Source organism: Mus musculus, chromosome 7, assembly GCF_000001635.26.
Source record: "Mus musculus strain C57BL/6J chromosome 7, GRCm38.p6 C57BL/6J".
Classification (NCBI taxonomy): domain Eukaryota; kingdom Metazoa; phylum Chordata; class Mammalia; order Rodentia; family Muridae; genus Mus; species Mus musculus.
Genome location: NC_000073.6, coordinates 35703636 through 35726712, shown reverse-complemented (window position 1 = coordinate 35726712; position 23077 = coordinate 35703636). Strand labels below are relative to the sequence as shown.

Genomic DNA, 23077 nt, shown 5'->3' with positions numbered 1-23077 from the left:
GTCTGGAGGTCTCCTTGCATCTCAGTTGAAGAAAGACAGCTGCTTGCTCATAGGTGCAGAGCGGTGATGATCCTGCTGCCGGGGCCAGCTGCAAGCTCAACATTTCCTTCCTACAGACATGTTCTATAAGGATTTCTTTTATTTTAGACTATGTATATGTGTGTATGTGTGCCTGCGTAGAGGTTTGTGCATGTGAGTGTAGGTGCATACGGAGACCAGAGACAATTAGAGTCTCCAGGAACTGGAGTTACAAGCAGTTGTGAGCTGCCAAGCATAGGTGCTGGCAACTGAACTAAGGTCCCCTGCAAGATCCATATGCACATTCAAGCACTGAGCCAGCTCCCTGAGCCCCTCCATGTGGACTGACTCACTCTCTAGGCCCCTCTGTGTGAACTGGCTCCCTAGGCCCCTCTGTGTGAACTGGCTCCCTAGGCCCTTCTGTGTGAACTGGCTCCCTAGGTCCCTCTGTGTGAACTGGCTCCCTAGGCCCCTCTGTGTGAACTGGCTCCCTAGGCCCCTCTGTGTGAACTGGCTCCCTAGGCCCCTCTGTGTGAACTGGCTCCCTAGGCCCCTCTGTGTGAACTGGCTCCCTAGGTCCCTCTGTGTGAACTGGCTCCCTAGGCCCCTCTGTGTGAACTGGCTCCCTAGGCCCCTCTGTGAACTGGCTCCCTAAGCCCCTCTGTGTGAACTGGCCCCCTAGGCCCCTCTGTGTGAGCCAGCTCTCTAGGCTCTACCATGTGAGCCAGTTATTTCTCTAGGCTCCTCTGAGGCCGTTCCTTAGTCCTCTCTGTGGATATATTTTTTTAATGCCAGTAAGGAGGGTTGGGATATCTGTGACAAACTCTCATGGTGTGGGAATGAACCAAGGGCCTGGCGTGTTCGAGGCGAGGTGTATGTTTGAATGCTTGATCCCCATTGATAGAACTGCTTGGGAAGGTTAGGAAGTGTGCCCTTTTTGGAGTAGGTATGTGTTGGATGAGGGTAGGCTTTAAGGCTTCAAAAGCCAACACCATTCCCAGTTAGCTCTGTCTCTGCCTCCTGTTTGTGGATCAAGTTGTAAGCTCACAGGTCCAGCTCTAGTCTGCCTTTCTGTGCTCCCGCCATAATGGTCATGAACTCGCCCTCTGAGACTGTGAGCCCCCAGTAAACACTTTCTTCTGTTGGCCACTATATCTCTTCACAGCAAGAGAACAGTAGCTAAGATACTAGGCACACGGGCTACGGCTGAGCTGTGTCCCCAGCCCTGATGACCAGTTTTTACTGTTGTCTTTTACAGAAATATCTAGAACCTGTTTATTTTTATATCTACACTCTGTTCGGGCTCCAAGCAGTCTATGTCACGGCCCTTTATATAACCAGCTGGCTCCTTAGTGGCACCTGGCTGTCGGGACTGTTGGCAGCCCTCTGGTACGTCACCAACAGGTGAGTTGAGGCAGTTCAGTTCTCTTTCCTAGTTTTAAGTCAGGATAAGTGACTGTTTTCTTATGCAGAGGATGCCTGTGAACACCGTACAGTTTAGGTATTCCCTCAACAGTAGAGAGGTGTGTGTGAAAGTATGCATGTGAATGTAAGGGTGTGTGAGTGGGTGTGTATGAATGCCTGTGTGTAAATGTGTGTGTGTGTGTGTGAGAGAGAGAGAGAGAGAGTGTGTGTGAGAGGGAGAGTGTGTGTGAGAGAGAATGTGTGTGTGTGTGTGTGAGAGAGAGAGAGTGTGTGAGAGAGAGAGAGAGTGTTGAATGTGTTTGTGAGTGTATGTGAGAATGTGTATATGTGAAAGTGTATGTGAGTGTCTATGTGTGTGTGTGTAAATAAATGTGGGTGGGTGTGAGAGTGAGTATATGTGAAAGGTTTGTATGGGTTTGTGGGTTTATATGAGAATGTGTATGTGAGTGTGTGTATGTGAAAGTGTGTATGTGAAAGTGTGTGTGAGTGTGTATGAGTGTGTATACGTATATATGTGAGAGAGTGTGTATGTGTGTGAGTGCATGCATGAGTGTGTATGTGAGAGTTTGTGTGTGTATGAAAGTGTGTGCATGCATGTGTGTGAGAGAGTGTGTGAATATCTGTGTGTGAGTGTGCATGTATGTGTGTGATAGTGTTTGAGTATGTGAGTTTGTGTGTGTGTTGCCCCCAGGGTATTGTATTTGCTCTGGAGGCATTCTGCTACTAAACTATGTCCCAAATTTTCCTGGTAACTTTTAAGCTGTGTGACAGGGTCTCACTACATTGCTAGGCTGTCTTTAAACTCCCTCTGTAGCTCAAGCAGGGTTGGAATTCAGATCCTTCTACCTCTGCTTTCCTAGCTGCTAAGGCCTCCCCAGCACACCCAGCTTCCCTGTCCATCATGACAGGATTTGCAGCAAATACACAGTGCTGTGCTATTATGTAATTCGTTTGTTATTTAGCATTATCAATATATATTTCCATATATTCAAGAGTATTAGCAGGCAAGATTATTGGCTTATACCGTATAATTCTAGCACTCAGAAGGCTAAGGCAGGAGGGTTACCACAAGTCTCAGGGCACCCTGAATTATAGCAAATCACCAACCAGCCTGGCTGGGCTACATGAGACCCTGGCCTTAAAGAAAGATATTGAATTGTTGAATTGAAGAAAATATATATTTTCTTCTTAACCTTATGAAAAATACTTTTAAATTTAGTCCTACATATTTAAGTGTTTGCCTACATATGTATATGCACCATGTGTGTGCCTGGTACCTATGAAGGCAGGAGAAGGAGGTATTAGATTCTCTGGAACTAGAGTTAGAAACAGTTGTGAGCTCTCATGTAGGTGCTGTGACCTAAAGCTGGACCCCCTGCGAGAACAGCAAGTGCTTTCTCCAGCTCTACAAAAGTTATTTTTTATTATAAGTCTAGCGAGTGCTTATTATGTGCTCAGCACTTTACAAAATCTATTCTATTAACAGCCCGACATGGGGCTGAGTTTGGTGGTGTGCCAAAAATAGAGACAAGCAGATCTCTGAGTTCGAGGCCAGCCTGGTCTATGTAGTGAGTTCTAGGACAGCCAGGGCTACATAGAGAGACCCTGTCTGAAAATAAAACAATAAAACAAGGTAGATACTATAACCTCTCCTTAGAGGTGTGAACCTTGACTCAGAAGGGCGTCACCTGTGCTCTCACACTCTGAACGGCCTGTCTTTTTTTTTTTTTTTTTTTTTTTTTGAGGTTGTTATCAATTACCCAGTCTGTACATGTGTGTTTCTCAGAACTGATTGAATTAAAAAGAGGTGAAAGCTTACCTCCTCTTGCCTTCTGGAGGAGGACTACATTCCAGTGGGGTAATTCATTTGAAAAGGCCATCAGCAAGCCTCAGTGTCAGACATAAACCACTAAGAAGGGGAGAGCCTTGGGGACTGGAGAGATGGCTTGACCCTGGCTGCTCTTGCAGAGGACCTAGGTTTGGTTCTCAGTACCCACACTGCAGATCATGATGGCCTGTAACTCCAGTTCTAGGGGATGCAGTGCCCTCTTCTGGCCACTGCTGGCAAAACATTCATATACATAAAACAAAAATCTTTAAAAGCAAAGAAAGTGTTTGCCTACAGCATCTAGAGAACAGTGAGGAGGAGCTTGGTGTGGGCCTCCGTGGCCTCGGTACCCTGGCTAACATGGGCTGGTTTCCACCACTTAGCTAATAAGGAACAAGGGCAGGTCTGATGCTGTTGGTACCAATTTCATGCCATGAGGACAATATTGATGATGATTGATGATGATGACAGTTGCTACTGAGAGCCAGTGGCTAGAATCTGTGTGTCCCTCAACTAACGGCCCTCTAGCTTTCCTGCTGGAATTCCTTGAGGAAATTGTTGCAAGGACAATCCTGGCTGTTATTTTGGCTGTCTGTATTCTCTTCCTACAGAATAGACACCACAAGAGTCGAGTTTACCATCCCGCTGAGGGAGAACTGGGCTCTGCCTTTTTTTGCAATTCAGATTGCAGCAATTACCTACTTCCTGAGACCAAATTTACAGCCTCTTTCTGAAGTAAGTTTCTAGAACACTTTAATTACTTGTAAGTGTGTGTGTGTGTGTGTGTGTGTGTGTGTGTGTGTGTATGGATACATGAGTCTGTGTGAGAGTGTGTACACCAGCGAATGTGTGTGAGTGTGTATGAGTGTAAGTATATGAGTGTTGGTTACAAGTGAGTATGTATGAGAGTGTATGCGTGTGTGTTGTCTCTGTGTGTGTATCTGTGTGTCCAGGTGTGTTGGGTGCCACATGCAGCATTCAGAGGAAAAACTCAGGGGAGTTATTTTTGATCCTGCCATCTGTAAGACCCTGAGGTTCTTAGTGTCTCCACCCATGAAGCTGTCTTGCCAGCTCAAAGTTTCTAGGGTACTTTTTAATCTGCTGGTTTTGTCTAAGAAAAAATCCTACAGTCCATAGGGACAGCTCTCATCCCATAGCCAGATTTGTTATTTTTAAGTTATGTGTGCATGCATGTGTTTGTGGATGTAGGTACTTGGGTCCTGGTACCCGTGGAGGTCAGAGAAGGGCATTCATCCCCTCAGGCCAGAGTTACAGATGGTTGTGAGCACCCTGGATGCTGGGAACTGAACCCATGCCCTGTGCAAGAACAGCAAGCACTCTTGACTGTTGAGCCATCTCTTCACCCAGTTAAGCCCTCTCCCTCTGAACTTTTTCCTTCTTTGCCAGGAAAATGTCAAGTGAAAAATGTCCGCTTTACAACCCACCCTCAAGTAGATGCAGGGAGCTCACATTGTTCTGCAAAACTGAGGGTTGCTAATCCGTTGCTTTTGAGATGTGGTTTGCTGTATTATGGCCTCGAGATCAGAGTGGAATGCACATACCATATGTGAATATTTATATGAGAATATCACTTCGGGATATTTGGAGCTCGTATTATAAATGCAAAGCGTTTCAAAGCAACAGTTCCTGCCTCCTCTACTTCGTTTATGGGGATATTGGCTACTCTGGAGAAAACTTAAGTGCACAATTGAAGACTGGAGATGAGAATCCTTCAAAGGTCTGTTTTCTTTTGTTCCCACAGAGGCTGACACTTCTTGCCATTTTCGTATCAACTTTTCTCTTTAGCCTGACATGGCAATTTAACCAGTTCATGATGCTGCTGCAGGCACTGGTGCTGTTCATCCTGGACTCCCTGGACATGCTGCCGGCCATGAAGGTGAGCACTGCCTGCCTTCCGCTCCTCGGTGCACACCCTTGAGTGGCTCTGTCGTAGGCTGGGATGGAAACTGATACAGACTTGTGACAAAGGTAAAACTGTTGACCTGTGTCCTCAGGCTGTGGTCGCCTGAAGCTACGAACTGATGTGCAGCCCAGTTTGACAATTCAACATATTTTTTTGACACTTACTATGTGTGTGGATGCTTTGCCTGCATATATGTATCTTTGCCACATGGTGCACACAGTATCCACAGAGGCCAGAAGAGGGCATAGGATTCCCCTGGAACCATAGTCACAGATGGTTGTTAGCTATCGTGTGGGTGCTGGGACTTGAACTTGGGTCCTCTGCAAGAGTAGTTAGTGCTCTTAACTGCTAAGCCATTTCACCAGCCCATCAACATTTTTTTAAGTTAAATAGTGCCTCTAGGTCCTGGAGAGATAACTCATCAGTTTAGAGCACTTACTGCTCCTACAGAGGACCGGTATTCATTACTCCACACTCACATAGCAGCTCATATAGAGTTACATACCTGCAAATCCAACTCCAGGAGACCCAGGGCCCTTTTCTGACCTACACAGGCACTACACACGCATGATACACCTAAACTCATTCAGGCAAATAATATAAATCAATCAATCAATCAATCAATCATTTGCATGTACATCTATTTAAGTAAGACATAGTGTCTCAGTCAGTTTCCATTTATAACTATGGCTTACAATTTAAAATACAGCCATAGCTCTTGAGTTTTCTTAATATGGGGTACCTATTTTTTTAAATATATAACTCAACAGGGCATATATTCTTTTGGAGGTGTTTATTTTGATTTTTTTAAAAAAGGATTGATTATAATTTTACACATATCAGTGTTTTGCTTGCATGTATATATGTACACCCTATGTGTGCCTGGTATCGGCAAAGACCAGAAGAGGGCTCCAAGTCCCCTGTAATGAAAGTTAGGGCTGGTTATGTGCTGAGATGTAGGTGCTGAGAACCAGACCTGGAGCCTCTGCAGAAGCAGCAAGTGATCTGCTGGTACCAGGACCCAAGTACCCAACTGCTAAGCCATCTTGAGACAGGGTCTTACCCTATAAAGCTGACCCTGGAGCCTTCAGGAGTCCTCTGGCCTCAGCCTCCTCAGTGCTGGGATTACAGGGATGAGCCACCATTCCTGACCAAACAATTGTTTTCTTCTATAATATTTTATAATTTTTTATAGGCACATTCTCCTAATACATAGAATATGTGTTTTGTTTTGTTTTGTTTTGTTTGACTAGTCAAACACTTGATATAAGTAAACAAAGGCATATCTGTCTTCTAGTGAGTGCTGTCCTTTAATCTCGGTTTGGCTTGATAGTATTCATTTCAGTCATAGGTACGTAACTCTCAGACAAGATACTTGCCATTTTTTTTTAATTCAATCTTTTTAAAAGAGAGTTACTGGCTAGAGAGATGGCTCAGCATGTCAGAATGCCTACTAGCTTGCAGAGGACTCAGGGTTTGATTCTCAGCACCTTCCTGGTAGCTCTAACTGCCTATAGCTGCCTGCAGCTTTGATTGCCGAGTCTTCTGCCGTCCTCGGGCTCCTGCATATATGTGCACACACATATCCGTAAGATGAAAGTAGTTTTTGAAAGGGAGAGCTGGAGTGCAGACAAGAGAGAATGCACACACTTCTTGTTCCAGTCCCAAGTACACAAAGCAAATGACTGACCACAGAGTTAAGAAAGGAGATGACTAGTGTGGTTGTTGGAATGAAAATGGCCCCCATAGGAAGTGGCACTAGTAGAAGATGTGTCCTTGTTGGAGTAGTGTGGCTTTGTTAGAAAAAGTGTGTCACTGGGGTTAGGCTTTGAGATTTCAAATGCTCAAGTCAGGCCCCGTATCTTTCTCTTCCTGCTGCCTGCCGATGCAGTTGTAGGACTCTCGACTCCATCTCTAGCACCATATCTGCCTGAACGCCACCATGCTTCCCACCATGACGACAATGAACCTGTAAGCCAGCCCCAAATAAATGTCTTCCTTTATAAGAGTTGCTGTTGTCATGGTGTCTCCTCACAGTAAAACCCTAAGACAGCTAGAAACTTCCAGACCAGACGGAAAATATGGCCATGAATCTCCTGGGTTTTCCTTTTCCTTCATAGATCCAAGAGTAGGTATTAGAAAACTCAAAAACTGGGGGCTGGAGAGGTGGCTCAGAGGTTAAGAGCACTGACTGTTCTTCCAAAGGTCCTGAGTTCAATTCCCAGCAACTACATGGTGGCTCACAACCATCCATAATGAGATCTGACTCCCTCTTCTGGAGTGTCTGAAGACATCTACACTGTACTTACATATAATAAATAAACAAATCTAAAATTTAAAAAAAAAAAAAAGGAAGAAAGAAAGAAAACTCAAAAACCCAGAAATAGCAGTAGAATGGCACGAAACTCACATGAACAACATTCTCCTAGCCAAGGACCAGAAAAGAGAAAATTTAGGAAGACAGAATTTAACAGCCCATAGCAGCCAACACCTTACAAACACGTGCAGCTCCACTCCCACCTGCCAGCAGGGGATCATGGGAATGCCTGGATTTCTGTTCTCACCCTGTTCTCATGCCTGCTACGTGCCAAGGCAGTGTCAGAAAATCTGGAATTTTCCCTCTCTCCCGCAGACCACACGGGGAATCTGACTTCAGCCCCCACTTAGCTGTGGTGACATCCCTTCCCTCCTGCCACGGTGGCCTCAAAGCATGCCAACTACATGCTTGCCCTCCACTGCCAAGGTCAGTGGGCTAAGGAGCTTCCTAGTCAGAGGCACATGTGGTACTGTGCTCAGCCCTAAATGGGACATCCTTCTCAACCCCCATCTCCCAGGTTGGAGAGCATCATAGGAGGAGGGGCAGAGGGATGTGAGGGCTGGAGGATGGGGAGGAGGGCTGGGCAGTGCCATCTTCAGGACAGGCCCTGGCACTGCACCCACGGCAGCTCTGTGCCTAGGTGAGGCAGCAGGCATTGCACTCAGTGGAGAGGGCAGGAAAGGGAGACATGATAGGAATGCCTGGGCTGGGGGGAAGAAGGAGCTGGGGTGTATGCATCCGGCTCACACACAGAAAATTAAACTTAAAAACTTAAGATATTTTCATGTGATGTAATATTAGTAACTTTTCTCACTGCCGGGACAGAAAACGGTAAATAAATGTTTATTTTGTCCTGTGGCTTCAGAGAGGTTTCAGTCTGTCTTAGCAAAGGCACGGTGATGAGATGGGTTGGTCCTATCTGTGGTGTCCAGAGCCTGAGGCAGCCTCTTGTTAGCATCAGCAGGCAGGAAGCAGATCAGAGCCAAGCCAGGCATAGCTGCTGGTGGCCGTAGTGGCTGCCTTCCCTGCTGGCCTTTCTCCCAAAGACTCGGCTCTTCAGCCTCTGTCAGCTGGGGTTGTCTGCACAAGACCCACAAAAGGTCAAGCCAGCCTAAATCCTGGCATCAAGTCCCTACCCCTTCCTCAGTAGCTGCTGGTAGTGGATAGTTGCTGAGGGAGGGGCCATCCTGTTCTGAGGACGTGGCCCTGGTAGGTCTTCCACACACTGATGGGTGCCTCACATATGGGCAGCACTGACTAGACTTAATGGGTTATCAATAACAAAAACCTGAATTTGGGAGGGAGTCTATTAGGGGACATGGGATAGAAACGGACCACATATGATCAGATTTACTGTGTACATGTATTAACTCCCCCCAAATTTTTTAAGGTACCAGCAGCCTTCAAAACATAAGCCTGTTTTTGGAGGTGTATTTCAGAATCAGATCTTCACAGTTATGTAATGTTTTGAAGTTCAAGTTTTCACAGACTACTCACTGGTGTGAGAAAGTTAGGCTGTATAGTAGGGTATGCAGTTTGTATGAAATGTTAGGCTCCAGTGAGAACCCGCATTGCCTTTCTTGGGAACTGTGTTGGGTTTTGACTCTCGGCCCTGCCTTTCTATCAATTGCTGTTCTGTTTAATGTTTGTCTGTGTACAGTTAGGTGCAGTATACTCCTAAAAAGCACTGTCACCCTGTGCCCTGAGCTCCTGGTGACACCAGGCAGGGCAAAGCCTGCAGGCCTCACTTCTCCATGCTCGAAGCAGACTGGTTTCCTCTGAGGTTAAAAGCTTGCAGCCGAGCTGTGTCAGAACTGCTGCTTCACAAAATTGCCGTTTTTTCCCCCCAGGTCTGATATGAGTATGGAATTGAAAAACGATCAATTCAGTTTTTAAAAGATGTCATGATGTTTAATTGCTGTGAAGAGACATCTTGAGCCAAGGCCACTCTTATAAAGTACATTTCGGGGGCTGGCAAGATGGCTCAGTGGTTAAGAGCGCTGACTGCTCTTCCGAAGGTCCTGAGTTCAAATCCCAGCAACCACATGGTGGCTCACAACCATCCGTAATGAAATCTGATGCCCTCTTCTGGAGTGTCTGAAGACAGCTACAGTGTACTTAAATATAATAAATAAATAAATAAATAAATAAATAAATAAATAAATAAATAAATCTTTAAAAAAAATAAAAAATAAAGTACATTTCATTGGAGCTGGCTTATAGTTTCAGAGGTTCAGTCCATTATCGTCATGGTGGGAACTCATGCTCAGACTCACATGAAGACCTGCACACACACATGTGCATAGACATCTTTAAAGCTTTTTTTCGTTGTTGAAAGTGAAAAACAAATGGAATTTGTATAACGGGGCGTCCTTTTAGAGACGACGATTCTTGGAACTAGGTTTGCTTTCTGCTTGTAGCCTGAGGTGTGAACACTGTCGGGTGTCTCGATCTCCTAATGAGATCTCCATCTCTGTTGCAGGCCACCTGGCTGTACGGGATACAGATAAGCTGCCTGCTCCTCGTCTGCACGCTTCAGTTCTTTAACTCCATGATTCTGGGATCGTTGCTCATCAGTTTTAACCTTTCAGTATTAATTGTAAGAAAACTTCAGGTAGGACTTTTTAATTTTTATAAACGATGTTATAAGATTTTAATTTTTAGCTCCCCTCTTCCCCCCTCTCTGTGTGTATGTATGTGTGTGTGTGTGTGTGTGTGTGTGTGAGTGTGTGTGTGTGTGTGTGTGAGTGTGTGTGTGTGTGTGTGTGTGTGTGTGTGTGTTTTCTAATGTGCACATGAGTACAGTTCCTATGGAGACCTGAAGAGGACATCAGATCCCCTTGACCTGTAGTTACCCGCTGTTGTGAGCTGCCTCAAGTAGGTACTGGGGACCAAGGGTTTCTCTGCAAGAATAGTACATGATCCTAACCGCTGAGCCATCTCTCTAGCCCTATAAAATCTATTTTTGAGTGTATGGCTCACTGGACCTTATTTTCATTTTTAATTCAAAGGAAACCTGACCCAGTTCCCAGTAGGGAGGGCCAGCAGGGTGACAGTAACTTTTCCTTTAAAAGGGTACTTTCACTTTTGAAGTGAAACATTTGTTTCAAGCTCTCAGGTCATTCTCCCCTTTTAGCAGTGATGGCTTCTTATGCAATTGAAACCTTAATTCAGGCATCAGCCAAGGGCACTTATTTGAATTATGTTATTATCTGTCATAGATGTAACGCCGCAATACAAGAAAGAAAAAGAAACTGTATATGTAATCTGTAGTGCCAGTGTGTCCGTGACAGCCTTTCAGGTCTGGATCCCTTGCCATCCGGGATGGCGCCACCCTTTCCTGGTGTCACCTTCCCTCTTAGTGTTACTGAAATGAATTAAAATTAACTTTTTAAATTTGAAAGAATTCCAAACAAAAATTTCCAAGGGCATGGGGCACCTTGTAAGCTATTAAAATATTGTGTAAAATTCTTTCCTGTATATTTTTAATTCTCCGAGAATTTCACACACGTATATTTTGATCATAAATACTTCCGCTTGTGTGACCCTTCAGTCTCTCCTCAGAAACCCCCACACATCCCCCTTCCAACTTTGTCTTTTATTTATAAAATCACCTGCTGAATCCAATTAGTGCTAACTTTATACAAATGGCTTCCGGGGGCATCAACTGCAGCATGGGTAGCCTAGTGGGAGCCATAGCCTCTGAATTACATCTGTCCATCTCCCATCAGCCATCAGCTGCCAGTAGCTCTTCAGCTAGGGGTGGGCCTTACAAGCCGCTCCCCCAGCCAGACTGGGACCATGTCTGACTTGAAGTTGTGCTGCTCTTACGAAGGTAGCCACCCTCTTTTTGTGAATGGGAATGCATGAGTACATAGCATTTCAGAGCTTTATTCTCCCTCTCCCCCACTCTCACATTCTTCCCACCCACTCTGTCCTGGCGTTGTCTGAGCCTTGGTGGGGGTGCGATACCGGCGTCTCATTTAAGGATAAACTCCTGGAGTCTGAATACTTCTTAGGCAGTCGTGAGTCTCTGCATTAACCACTGCCCACTACAAGGAGAGGCTTCTTTGACCAAGCTTGAGAGCAGCACAGATGTGCAGATATAAGTGTAAATATTCAGCAGATAATTAGATAACACGACCATTCCACAGAACAGCAGTCGAAGGTTTTCCCCAAGACTAGTAACCTCCCCAGCCATGTGCTGTGTATTAAGTTTACAGAACCGGTCATGACTTCCCTCCTGGTGAATAGTCCTCATCTAATCAGAAAGCAATTGGCTGCTCCCATACCAGCCATGCTGCCATCACACCAGTGGGAGCCGCCTTGCCCGGCAGGCACAAGGGCAGTGCTGGGTAAGACACCATCCTGCACCGTGAAAACTCAGCACCGGGTCACTGTCCCTACAACCCACATGTGTGGTATCTTCACCAGTAGGGCCTTCACATGACAGTCAAGGGCTTGTATTGTCTTAGGGTCTTCTGGGTGTGGCCTTCCTGTCCAGTAACTCATAGGGAGGTCTCCCATTTGTTGATTGGGATTTCCATTGCATAACCTGTGTCTTCTAGGGGCAGCCTTGTTCATCCATGCAGGTGACCGCTGTTCAGACTCCTTCTTTATTTAGTTACATTTCTAAATTACTTTACAAAGTAGTAGATTCCCACAAGATTTTTCAAACACCCTTAGTCTTCTTATCTCACCAGTTTACCCTTCTCACCCACATCCCTGCTTAGACTGTTAGCCACCAATATCCCGCCCTCTGCCCCATTTCAGATCACATGAAAAATTATTAAAATAAAGGAAAAGAGACCCCATGAAGTAGGGTTTATTTTTTCCTATATACATTTACCTGTGTGTGTTGCATGAGCCAGCATTTTAAATCTTCAAGCAATCTCAAATGCTATGAACTTATAGTAACGTTAAAGTTTATTTAAATGCTAATTTAAAATTAAAATAATTTTTTTAATTTCTAGAAAAACCTGAAGACTGGATCCTTCCTGACTAGAATTTGGAAACTACTGTTGCATTTGCTTCTAGTTTTCTGTTTGACACTTTTTCTCAACAACATTATTAAGGTATGTTAATAAGTGAGATTTAATCCATCTCTGAAGTGTGTTTATGGTATTATAGTTAAGTTTTGAACTTTTAATTAGGACTAGTTCTCATTTATAAAGCATACTTGAATCACTGCGAGTCGTGGTTGACCTAGCGAGAGCCACACTCAGCTCTGTTGGTTTTAGTTCTTCATCTCTCCTCCCTTTCAGGACCTATCTATATTAGTTGCTTTTCTGTCACTGTGACAAACATCATGGCCAAAGCCACTTAGAGAACAGTTTATTTGGCCTAACAGTTCAGGAGGGTTACTGTTCAAAATGGTGGGCCAAACAGGCTGAGCTGTTTTGTCAATCTTACAAGCCATCTTATAAACTGGGAGCTCACAAAGCCCACCTCCAGCGACAGCATACTTCCTGTATCAAGACCACACCTTCTGAGCCTCCTCAAACAGTGCCACTAACTCTGCAGCAAGTAGGGTCTCTGGCAGGGGGTGGAGCCAAACTTGCTTCTCCGGCAAACTTGCTGAACCAGCTGCAAATGAGAGGGGTGGGGGGAGTTCTAAGCTATAACAGACTGACCCAAGGGCAGGGCGGGGAGTGGGGGGGAACTAAAGTCTAATGCTCAGAGCTGGTGCTGCTGAGCCAGAGAGCAGTCGTCCAGGTCGGCCTGGAATTCTCAGCCTCAAGAGAGACACTGTCTCCAACAAACGAGGGACAGGGCAGCACCAGGAGTAGCTCTGAGCTCAAGAAATAAGAAATCTTCTCTGGGACCACGCAGATGGTCACTCTGACCAAGGGGGATGGGACTTACCAGATCTGGATTAACGAGCATGGATCTGTTGTTGTTTCTAGATCCGAGTCATAGGGTACCAATATTGTGATTATAAAAAGATAAAGAGTATTAATATATGTTCTATGGGAGTGTGGTGAGATGTGGGGAAGGGGATGCCTCGGCAGGCCCATGCCAAGGCATCCCTTACCCCTGAGAGACCAGCCATACGATGGTATAGCATAGAATAGAGTTTATTTAGGGCATGGGGAGGGGAGTTAAGAGAGTAGCAGAAGCAGAGAAAGGCAGAGAGAAGGAGAGAGTAGAAAAGTAGAGGCCAGCCATGACAGCTTGGAGAGAAGGGGGAAGGGAATGGGGGGGAGAAGGGAAGCAAGGGGGCCAAGAGGCAAGGGAGAGAGGAAAGAATAAGAGAGTAAGAGAGAGGGGAGGGGGCAAGCAGCCCCTTTTTATAGTGGGCTAGGCCTACCTGGCTGTTGCCAGGTAACTGTAGGGGTGTAGTCCAGACAGAATATCAACAGTTTGTGTCTGTGGGTGGGTCTGTGCATATGAGCAGTGCCCATGGAGGTCAGAAAAGGACGTGAGATCCTCTGAAGTTAGAGTTACATACAGTTGTGAGTTACCCTATTTGGGTGCTAGGAACCCAGTCTGCTGCAAGAGCAGTATAGGCTCTTAGCCATCTCTCCAGCTCCAACTGTTTGTAGTACGTGGGTTTTCATAGTCCATAAGTAAAAAATTAAATTATATCAATTAAAATTACAATCACTAATGATGAATACTAGAGCTGGGGTAGGTACATCTTAGCTTTACTTCTGTCCAGAGTTATATGTGATTGAGTCATTTGTGTCCCCAGAACCAAAACCTGACAGCCACACGGGCTACTTACCTGCTTGAAATTTCAAGTCATTTTGCTGATTTTCTGATCTAAAACTAAAAAAGGACACCTTTCTTTTATCTGCTTCCCGTGCTGTGCAGATGTTTGAATCAAGGGGAACCTTTTAAAGGGGAGGGAAGATAAGGCATCTCTGAGTCTGGGGAGCTGACTGTGGACTGGCCTCCTTCTGAGCCACATTCATCACTGGTGACCAGGAACCACGCCCAGGACACTAAGAGCTCACTTCCTTCTCTCTCTTCCTAATAGAAAGTTCTTAACCTGAAGTCAGATGAACACATCTTTAAATTTCTGAAGGCCAAATTTGGGTTTGGAGCAACAAGGTAGGACTGGCGTGAGAGTGTGCCCTCAGTTTCATACGAAGCCGTGGGGGCTTTAACCTGGAGTCCTGGGGCCTTCGGCAATGCCTGGCTTGGATGTAACTTCTCGCCCTGCCTTCCTTCCCCAGGGATTTCGATGCAAATCTCTATCTGTGTGAGGAGGCCTTCGGCCTCCTGCCTCTCAACACGTTCCAGAGGCTCTCGGAGACACTGCTTTTTTACGCATACATGTTTGTCCTCGTGGTCACAGTGGTTACAGCATCCGTTGTAGCCTTTCATAATCTCAGGTAGGACTTTAACACTTTGATGAAGTTGTTGATGATGGGAGATGTGGAGGGAGGGAGAGAAGGAGGATGAAAATGGGGACAGCAGACACAGCATCAGAGCTCTGCTCCTCTTTAGAAAGGACACACCCAGTTTAGGGTGGACAGAACGCCTAGTGGGCTGGGTTCTGTGGAGCTGGCGTGCTTGAGAAAACCACACTAAGTGTAGAAAACCAAGACCTTTGTATAGGCATCTGCCATCACTACCTGTTGTTGGTATTGATTCATGAGTCTGGTTTGGTTTTAATGATTAGCCTCATGAGGGGTTTTGTTTTTGTTTTGGGTCAGTGTGTTAGTGTGAGTGTGTGTGTGTGTGTGTGTGAGAGAGAGAGAGACAGAGAGACAGAGAGACAGAGATATCTTTTTAGTAACTCCATCACACAGTTCTCAACTGAGAACTTTGTATTTGGTGACACAGACCTGAGAGCCTAATAACTCAGAAAATGGGGACAGGAGGATCACAAGTTCAAGGTCACCCTGCACTAAAATGAGTTCAGGGCCAATGTGGGCAACTTAGACTCAAAATAACAAGGGAAAAGAAATTAGCCCAATGGTTCATCACTTGTCTAGCTGCCCAAAGCCCAGGGTACCAGAAAAATAAAGTTAATTATTGTTCATTTGTTCCCTCAGGTCTCGTTTGAAAGTTCATACATTTGGTATGAGCCATAATTATGAGCATTTACTGACACCTTTATGCATTCATTGCCTGTATTTAAAACATAGCACATCTCCCATCTACAGAAAAGAGTATCAGGGAGTAAGAGGGGGGGTTGGCAGGCTTGTAGAATACCTCTGATCAAGCTGATGGGTTTTGCATTTAAAATCTGTATTCCAATGAAAGAAAATTAAAAAGTTGAAGCAGCTGTCATCCATGAGAGTGTGGTACGGCTCCTTTCCTGTGTAGTTCCACAGCCATTTCAAATGCCAGTGAGCTGTGATTTCCAGGCAGGAAAACTGGGTAGCGTGAGTCTGGACGACTTACGCTTATTCAGAATAAAGCAGGGCCTGGAAGATGCTCAGTAGGAAAGAGTTCTGGCTGCTCTTCCGGAAAATCTGAGTTCAGTTCTGAGCACCTGTGTGGCATGGCTCCCAACCTCTGTGATTCCCGTTCCAGGGGACCTAGTGGCCTCTTCTGCCTTCCCAGGAACTCACACACAGACACATAAATAAAAACCTTTCTTGAAAGGAACTATGAAAATACTTCACCAGCCCTGCAGTATGCTAAGTCACGGCTCCTGGAAACAGGAAGTTGGTCTGGATGACACAGTTGATGTCACTGAAGTGCATAGGGTAGGCAGGACCTGGGCTGTATCCAGGTTGACCTATCTGGTGTGCTGGTGTGTGAATCCGGGGCTGATTTGTTATATCGCTGTAGATGGAGGCATTGGGGGGCCCTCCTCGGCCTGGTGGAGGTTTGTGAGGAAAAGCCCTATGTTAATTAGGTAATGGTAGTTCCTTAATGTGTGCTAGCTAACTCAGTGTCAGAGGCTGATTTGGTTTCCGTCATCGTTGTTGTTGTGAGGGGGAAGGGGGAAGGGGTTGAGGTAAGATTTCTGCATCCTGGATTTGCTCTGTATGCCGGGCTGGCCTCAGACTCAGAAATGTGCATGTTTCTGCAGTGCCTGGTTGGTTTGTTGGTTTTGTTTGTTTGTTTGTTTGTTTGTTTGTTTTAAAAGATTTATTTATTATTTATTTATTTATTATATTTAAGTACACTGTAGCTGTCCTCAGACACTCCAGAAGAGGGAGTCAGATCTCGTTACGAATGGTTGTGAACCACCATGTGGTTGCTGGGATTTGAACTCCTGACCTTCAGAAGAGCAGTCGGGTGCTCTTTCCCACTGAGCCATCTCACCAGCCCCTGTTTGTTTTTTTTTTAAGATTCTTTTATTTGTATGGGTGTTCTGCCTGTGTGTTATGCCTGTACAACACATTTGCAGTACCCTCAGAGGCCGGAAGAGGGATCTGGGTCTTCTGGAACCAGAGTTACCGACCACTGTGAGCTGCCATATAGGAAACAAACCCATCTCTCTAGCCCCTGGGTTATGACTTTAAAAAAAAAAACCAAAAAACAAAAAGCAAAAACAACTTTTAAAACTGAGGCCAAAGGGATTGATCAGAAGTTACGAGACTGGTTCAGTTACCAGGACTCACGTGGCAGCTCACAACCATCTGTAAAGCCAATCCCAGAGGATCCAGTGCCCTCTTCCAGACTCCAGGGACACCAGGCATGCACACGGTGCATACACATGCATACAACCAAAACACTCACACACATAAAATAAAACAAAAATAAAAACTAAACAGAAAGGTATAAAAACTAACTCCTGTACCTGTAGTGCTAGCACTCGTGGGAAACTGAAGTGGAGAATTCATGAGTTCAAATCCAGCCAGAGCTACAGAGTGAGACCCTGTTCAAAAATAAATAGGTAAGGGCTGCGAAGATGGCTCAGAGGTTAAGAGCCCTGACTGTTCTTCTAGAGGTCCTGAGTTCAATTTTCAGCAACCACATGGCGGCTCACAACCATCTGGAATGGGATCCGATGCCCTCTTCTGGTGTCTGAAGACAGCTACAGTGTACTCATATAAATGAAATAAATCTTTTTTTAAATAAATAAATAAATAGGTAAATAAAATTAATAGATAAATAAGAGCACAATTTAGTGATGTTAAGAGTTAGTGTTCACGCTATTGGTGTAGAGGTACCGTTCACACTATTGAGTTGTATCATGAGAGCACACTTTTAACAATGACAACATTCATCTATAGGATACAAATAATGAAGCATTGGTAGGTGACTGGCCTACCGTCTGTTAACTGAACTCAAAGTTAATGGATACATTTTATTTTAATTCTTGTTTGTTTTTAAAATCTTGAAAAAATACTAACAGAAATTCATAAAAACGTTCAGAAAGCTCTCCCATCTCTGGCATCTGCAGAGGACTTGTTCCTGTTATTCTTGATCAGAGAAATGAATCGGTTTAAATTTTTGCTTGAATTACAGTCGTTGCTCACTGCCGAGGCAGTGGAGTTTATATTACGATCTCAAGGCTCAGATTCCACGCTGATGGATGCCAGTTCATTTCCTCGTAGGGGAAATAACAGGGTTTACCTTTGTCAGTGCTACACATCCAGATTTAATGTTGCTCATTGGCTGTTTTCTCCAGTGATTCCACAAGTCTGAAGTCCATGGATCAGACAAGAAAGCGTGCTGTTGACCTGAAGCCAGAAGCTGCGTACAACCTGATCCATACCATTCTGTTCGGGGTCTTGGCGTTGAGTACGATGAGGTACTTCCATCTCATCTGGTTTATTTACAAAACTTGACGGCTCTTGAACTAGTGTCATCTAGCCAGTTAGTTATCTGACAGCCGCCTTTGATGTTTCTGCTCCTGGCGATCTGCCCTTCTGCACTCTCGGCGCTCTCTGAAGCGTTACCGCCAGGGCTTTTCCTTAGCTGCAAACATCCCTCAGGGGTTTCCATGTGTGATCGCACCTAGAGAGTGATCGAATGGATGAGTCACACTCTGGCCGATGGCTTCTGCACAGACAGGGCTGACTGGGTGGGTCACTGTGTGTGAGCTTCCCCCCTCGCTTGCTCTCCCGCTGGCCAGGTCTTCGCACAAGCACTGACCTGTGCTCTCCTGTTTCAGGATGAAGTACCTGTGGACCTCCCACATGTGTGTGTTCGCGTCCTTCGGCCTGTGCAGCTCTGAAGTCTGGGAACTGCTACTGAGGCTGGTTCATCTCTGTAACCCAAAGCGGGTTAGTGTCGTCCTGTCTGCCCGTTGGAAATGAGCTCTAAGCTTTCTTCCGTGTCCGCTCCTTCGGGCATTTCAGTGGGTGCCATAGAGCAGATTATTTTTTATAATTCATACAGGTTTTCGACAATTTCATACCTGTATATAATGTACTCTATTTCCTCCTCAATATTCTCTTCATTTTCCTCACACCCCTGAGTCCTCTTCTGTCTTGGTGTGCTTTCTGTTGTTGTGATAAAACACCATGACCAAAAGCAACTCTACTTAGCTTACATGTCCCAGGTCACAGTCTGTCACAGAGAGAAGTCAGGGCAGGGACTCGAGGCAAGGTCACCAATTACATTTTTTAATTCACTTATTTTTTTTTCATGTCAGATACGTTCACTATATACAGAACTTAGCAGTGTAATAAAAAGCGAAATTAAAACTTTAAGTCCGTTATCCAGAATTACAGTTATTGTATAAGACACTCTCTGGCGTCTATATGTTAAGGCTGAGCAGCCCGCGACCAAGAAGAACTGCTCTGCCCTCTACGCTCATTGGGTAGTGGGATGGCAGACACAGCGTGCATGCTCAGAGCCAGACTTTGAGGCCCATGTGATCTCAGTAGAGTCTTTGTCCCACAGATCTGGGTCCTGCGCTACCTGGTGCCCGTTCTCACCCTGCTGTACCTGTGCTATAAGGTAAGGTTGATCCCCCATTCTTCACTTAGCAGCAGAGGGGCTTGCGGCATCTGCAGAGGCTGCCTTCAAGCCCTGCTGAGTTGGCATTAATAGGGAGATTGGGGTTTAAAAACCCATAGTTTTTAGGCGTGCAGCATTAGAGTAAAGGGGCCATTCAGAAAAGAAAAAGAAATCTTTTTTTTTTTTTTAAAGCCATTCTGTTCATTTCAACTCTTACTGGAAGCAAGGTTTTGAAAGTGTTTTCAGACATATTTTGAAACAAAGAAGGCAGAACGAATTTCTCCTGTTGCCTGGTTTATGCAGAGTGAGTGGTTTAAGGATAGGGCCAGCTTTAACCTGCTCACTTCATTAGATACATGTCTTCCGGAGGGCTGGACACATGTAATAAACAATGTAAGGTTAATGTTGTGGCAGGTGTGGTGGTACACACCCGTAATCTCTACACACAGGCTGGGATGGGAGTATCCAGTAGTCAAAGCCAGCCTGGGCTTCATAGTGAGACCCAAACAAAAATTAGACAACAACAACAAAAAAGACTGACCCTTCCCCCAACCCAGAGACAAGTTACTGAAGCAGTGAGAAATGTCATATTCTCCTTTAACTGATCTTGAAGTGTCCCAAAACACCCCTCAGAGATCACTGGCCACTTGGCAATTTGGTAATTCGGGGTTTTGTTTGTTTGTTTGTTTGTTTGTTTGTTTTTTGATTTTTCGAGACAGGGTTTCTCTGTGTAGCCCAGGCTGTCCTGAAACTCACTCTGTAGAACACGCTGGCCTCAAACTCAGAAATCCGCCTACCTCTGCCTCCCGAGTGCTGGAATTAAAGGTGTACACCACTACCCTGACCATATTTTTCATATGTCTTGTGTGGTTTTAAGTTAGAGCAGTAGACTGCAGGCCACTGTGGAGTGGCCCCAGTTTGTCAGAGCAGTCAGGAGAGAGGCAGCCTGCAGCTCGGCCTCCAGACTGCTGCTGTTGTAACGCGAGGTTCTGTAGTCCAAAGGCTTGAGGCTTGGGAACTGCAGTTGATAGTCAGGGTTCTGTCAGAATAGCTGCTGTCACAGGCAGAGCCCCCCAGCTCCAGGAATTTCACTCTCTTATGTAAATAAGTGAAACAAGGTTAAATGGCAAACGAGCAACTTGGCAACTTCCCCTTTACATGGAATTATGTGGGTCGAACCTCAGGACGCTCAGGGTTGTTCTGGTGTCCCTACTACAGCTGTGGGGACAGGGTAGTACAGGACTGGGGACTGACTCTGTGTGTGTGTGTGTGTGTGTGTGTGTGTGTGTGTGTCTTTTGTGTATAGATGTGTGGATGAATGGATGGGTGTGTGTGTATGAATATGTGTGTGTGTGTGTGTGTGTGTGTGTGTGTGTGTGTGTCTTTTGTGGATGGATGTGTAGATGGATGGATGGATGGATGGATGGATGGGTGTGTGTGTATGTGTGTGTATGTTTTGTAGGCTGAGTTCTTTTATGATGTCACTACCTGTTGAATTTCTTTTGTAAAGCTGTTTAAGGACTTGGGGATAAGATTTAGGAAGGCTCGGAGAACAAATAAAGCATGATCTAGGGCTTTGGCTCTTAACCTTGGTGAAGGCAGCAGCAGTAGCGCCTGTGAATTAGGAACCGCAAGGTGTGGGTTGCCCCAGACCTCCTGAGTCAGAAGCCCATGTTTCAGCCATGCAATGATGCGGAGGCATCAAGTTTGCAAAGCCTGTTGTGCTTCCTAGGACTTTTTCCCGGATAACCATGTCCCAGGCTGCTGGCCTGCCAGGCAGATTGAGTAGCAAAGTACCTACCTTCAAACTCCTTGATGCTGACCGCTGCGCCCCGTGGCAGCCTGTCATTTCCAGCACGTTACATACATTCTGCCCGCTGAGAACAGTCCCCGCAGCTCTAAGGACCACTGCTGTAGGGGATCAGGGAAAGCACTAGGAAAACCCAACTCACTGCTGCCAGCGGTGGTCCTGGGGTGTGGCAAGGCGTTGGGCAGGTGGCCTGATTCCTCTACTGATACTGCATGAAATCCTCTAGCAACTTCAACTCAAAATCTTCAAAGTAAAACCAAGCATGGTGGCTCTTGCTTTATCCCAGCATTAGGAGGCATAGGCAGAGCATCTCTTAGTTTAGCAGCCAGCCTGGGCTACAGAGTGAGTTCCAGGACAGCCTGGGCTACAGAGTGAGTTCCAGGACAGCCTGGGCTACAGAGTGAGTTCCAGGACAGCCTGGGCTACAGAGTGAGTTCCAGGACAGCCTGGGCTACAGAGTGAGTTTCAGGACAGCCTGGGCTACAGAGTGAGTTTCAGGACAGCCTGGGCTACAGAGGGAGTGAGTGAGGCTTTGTCTTTTAAAGAAAGAATTGTAAAGTCTCAGACCAGAAAGAATATGAACAATGTAGACATGAGGAGTTTCCCCTGACACTCAAGCTGTTTTCCATCTGGGCCAGCCATGAAGACTTTCTGCAAGTGGCATGAGTATTTATTCAAAGCCTGACTTAAGTTTTACTGGCAGTTACAGTGTGGACCATGTTCTTTTCTCTAGGATAATCCTGTTCAAAGGGGAAGGCGTGTGCTAGGCTCCTCAGAGCCAGAGATTAGAAGCATTACTCTGGTTTTGATTAGCTTATTGGATTGTTGAAATCCCAGCTAATCTATTGCATCCTGTTAAAAAGTGACATTTAGTTCTTATTTTCACATCATTTAAGGAGTTTCTCACAGGATCTGCAACTTTAACATTAGGAAATTATCCAATGCCCAAAATAATTGGAACATTATATTAAATAAAGTGTTATATCTTGTTGATGATCAGGTGACAGGCACCACAGATTTAATTCCCAAAGTATTTAGTAGAGTAAGCCAGGAGTTTGAGGCTAACCTGGGCTACAAAGTAATTATCTGTCTCAAAATAAGAATTAATGGAGGAAGTGGTGCCTGATCCACCATCATTCAAGAAGAGCTAAGATTTAATTGGTTAATGAACTAGAATTTGCGTTAGATGACAGGTGGGATGGGAATGTTTGTTTTATACTCAGTCGGTATAACCTTAAGTGACATGAGCTGACCAATGGCCGAAATAATAAAGCCTAATACATTCGATGCTCCTGGAGTCTGATTTCCAGCCATCCTTTCCTATCGTGACAGAATATCTATTAACATGTACCAAGCCATTTGCCCAGAATAGTCATGACAGTGCAGGGAGAAGCATATAGAAGCAAGTCCCGAGGCACAGCTCTGCTACTTAGTCAGCCACCAGCAGATCTGATGGTGATGCTCCCAGCTGCACCATCTGTCTTGTGATACCCTTGGATAATACCCCTGTATTGAAAGCCTTGATCCATGTGTGCGAGTGCCTGTAAGTCTGCACTCCACATGCATGCAACACCCGCAGAGGCCAGAAGAGGACAGCGGCACATCACTGAATTACGGTCGGCCTGATGGGTCCTGGGAGCTGAACATTGTGGGTCCTGGGAACTGAACCCAGGTCCTTCCCCCTTACAAGAGCAGCCACTGAGCCATCTCTCCAGACCCACCAGGAGTAGGTGTTGCTGTTGTTGCATACATACAGTCTTACTTTACATTCACACCATCACATAAAAGCCTGTCTGTACGAGCTAGCTTCGGGAGTACCTGGACGTTCTCGGGCCTCGCGCTCACCTGTGCAGACTGGCTCAGAGGTAAAGCCATCCAGGGCTGCAGCTGCCGTTTGTGTGCCTCCTGAGTATATCATGCACAGTTTCTCGTCCT

At 45.5% G+C, this 23077-nt stretch overlaps 1 protein-coding gene across 3 annotated transcripts in view; it reads left to right on the top strand.

The window, feature by feature from the left end:
* Dpy19l3 (dpy-19-like 3 (C. elegans)) overlaps positions 1–23077 on the top strand; it is a 68961-nt gene that overhangs the window by 27748 nt on the left and 18136 nt on the right. For 2 of the 3 annotated variants that reach the window (XR_001785529.2, NM_178704.3), the window contains exons 6-15: positions 1277–1422; positions 3883–4006; positions 5034–5168; positions 9995–10126; positions 12486–12587; positions 14495–14568; positions 14694–14852; positions 18056–18178; positions 18542–18653; positions 19276–19332. Coding sequence is in view for 2 of the 3 variants with exons in the window: in NM_178704.3 (NP_848819.2) it covers positions 1277–1422; positions 3883–4006; positions 5034–5168; positions 9995–10126; positions 12486–12587; positions 14495–14568; positions 14694–14852; positions 18056–18178; positions 18542–18653; positions 19276–19332 (1164 nt within the window). In the remaining variant the exon portion in view is untranslated. The remainder of the gene's footprint in view (positions 1–1276; positions 1423–3882; positions 4007–5033; positions 5169–9994; positions 10127–12485; positions 12588–14494; positions 14569–14693; positions 14853–18055; positions 18179–18541; positions 18654–19275; positions 19333–23077) is intronic. The other variant, XM_006539906.2, reaches the window with a different exon arrangement.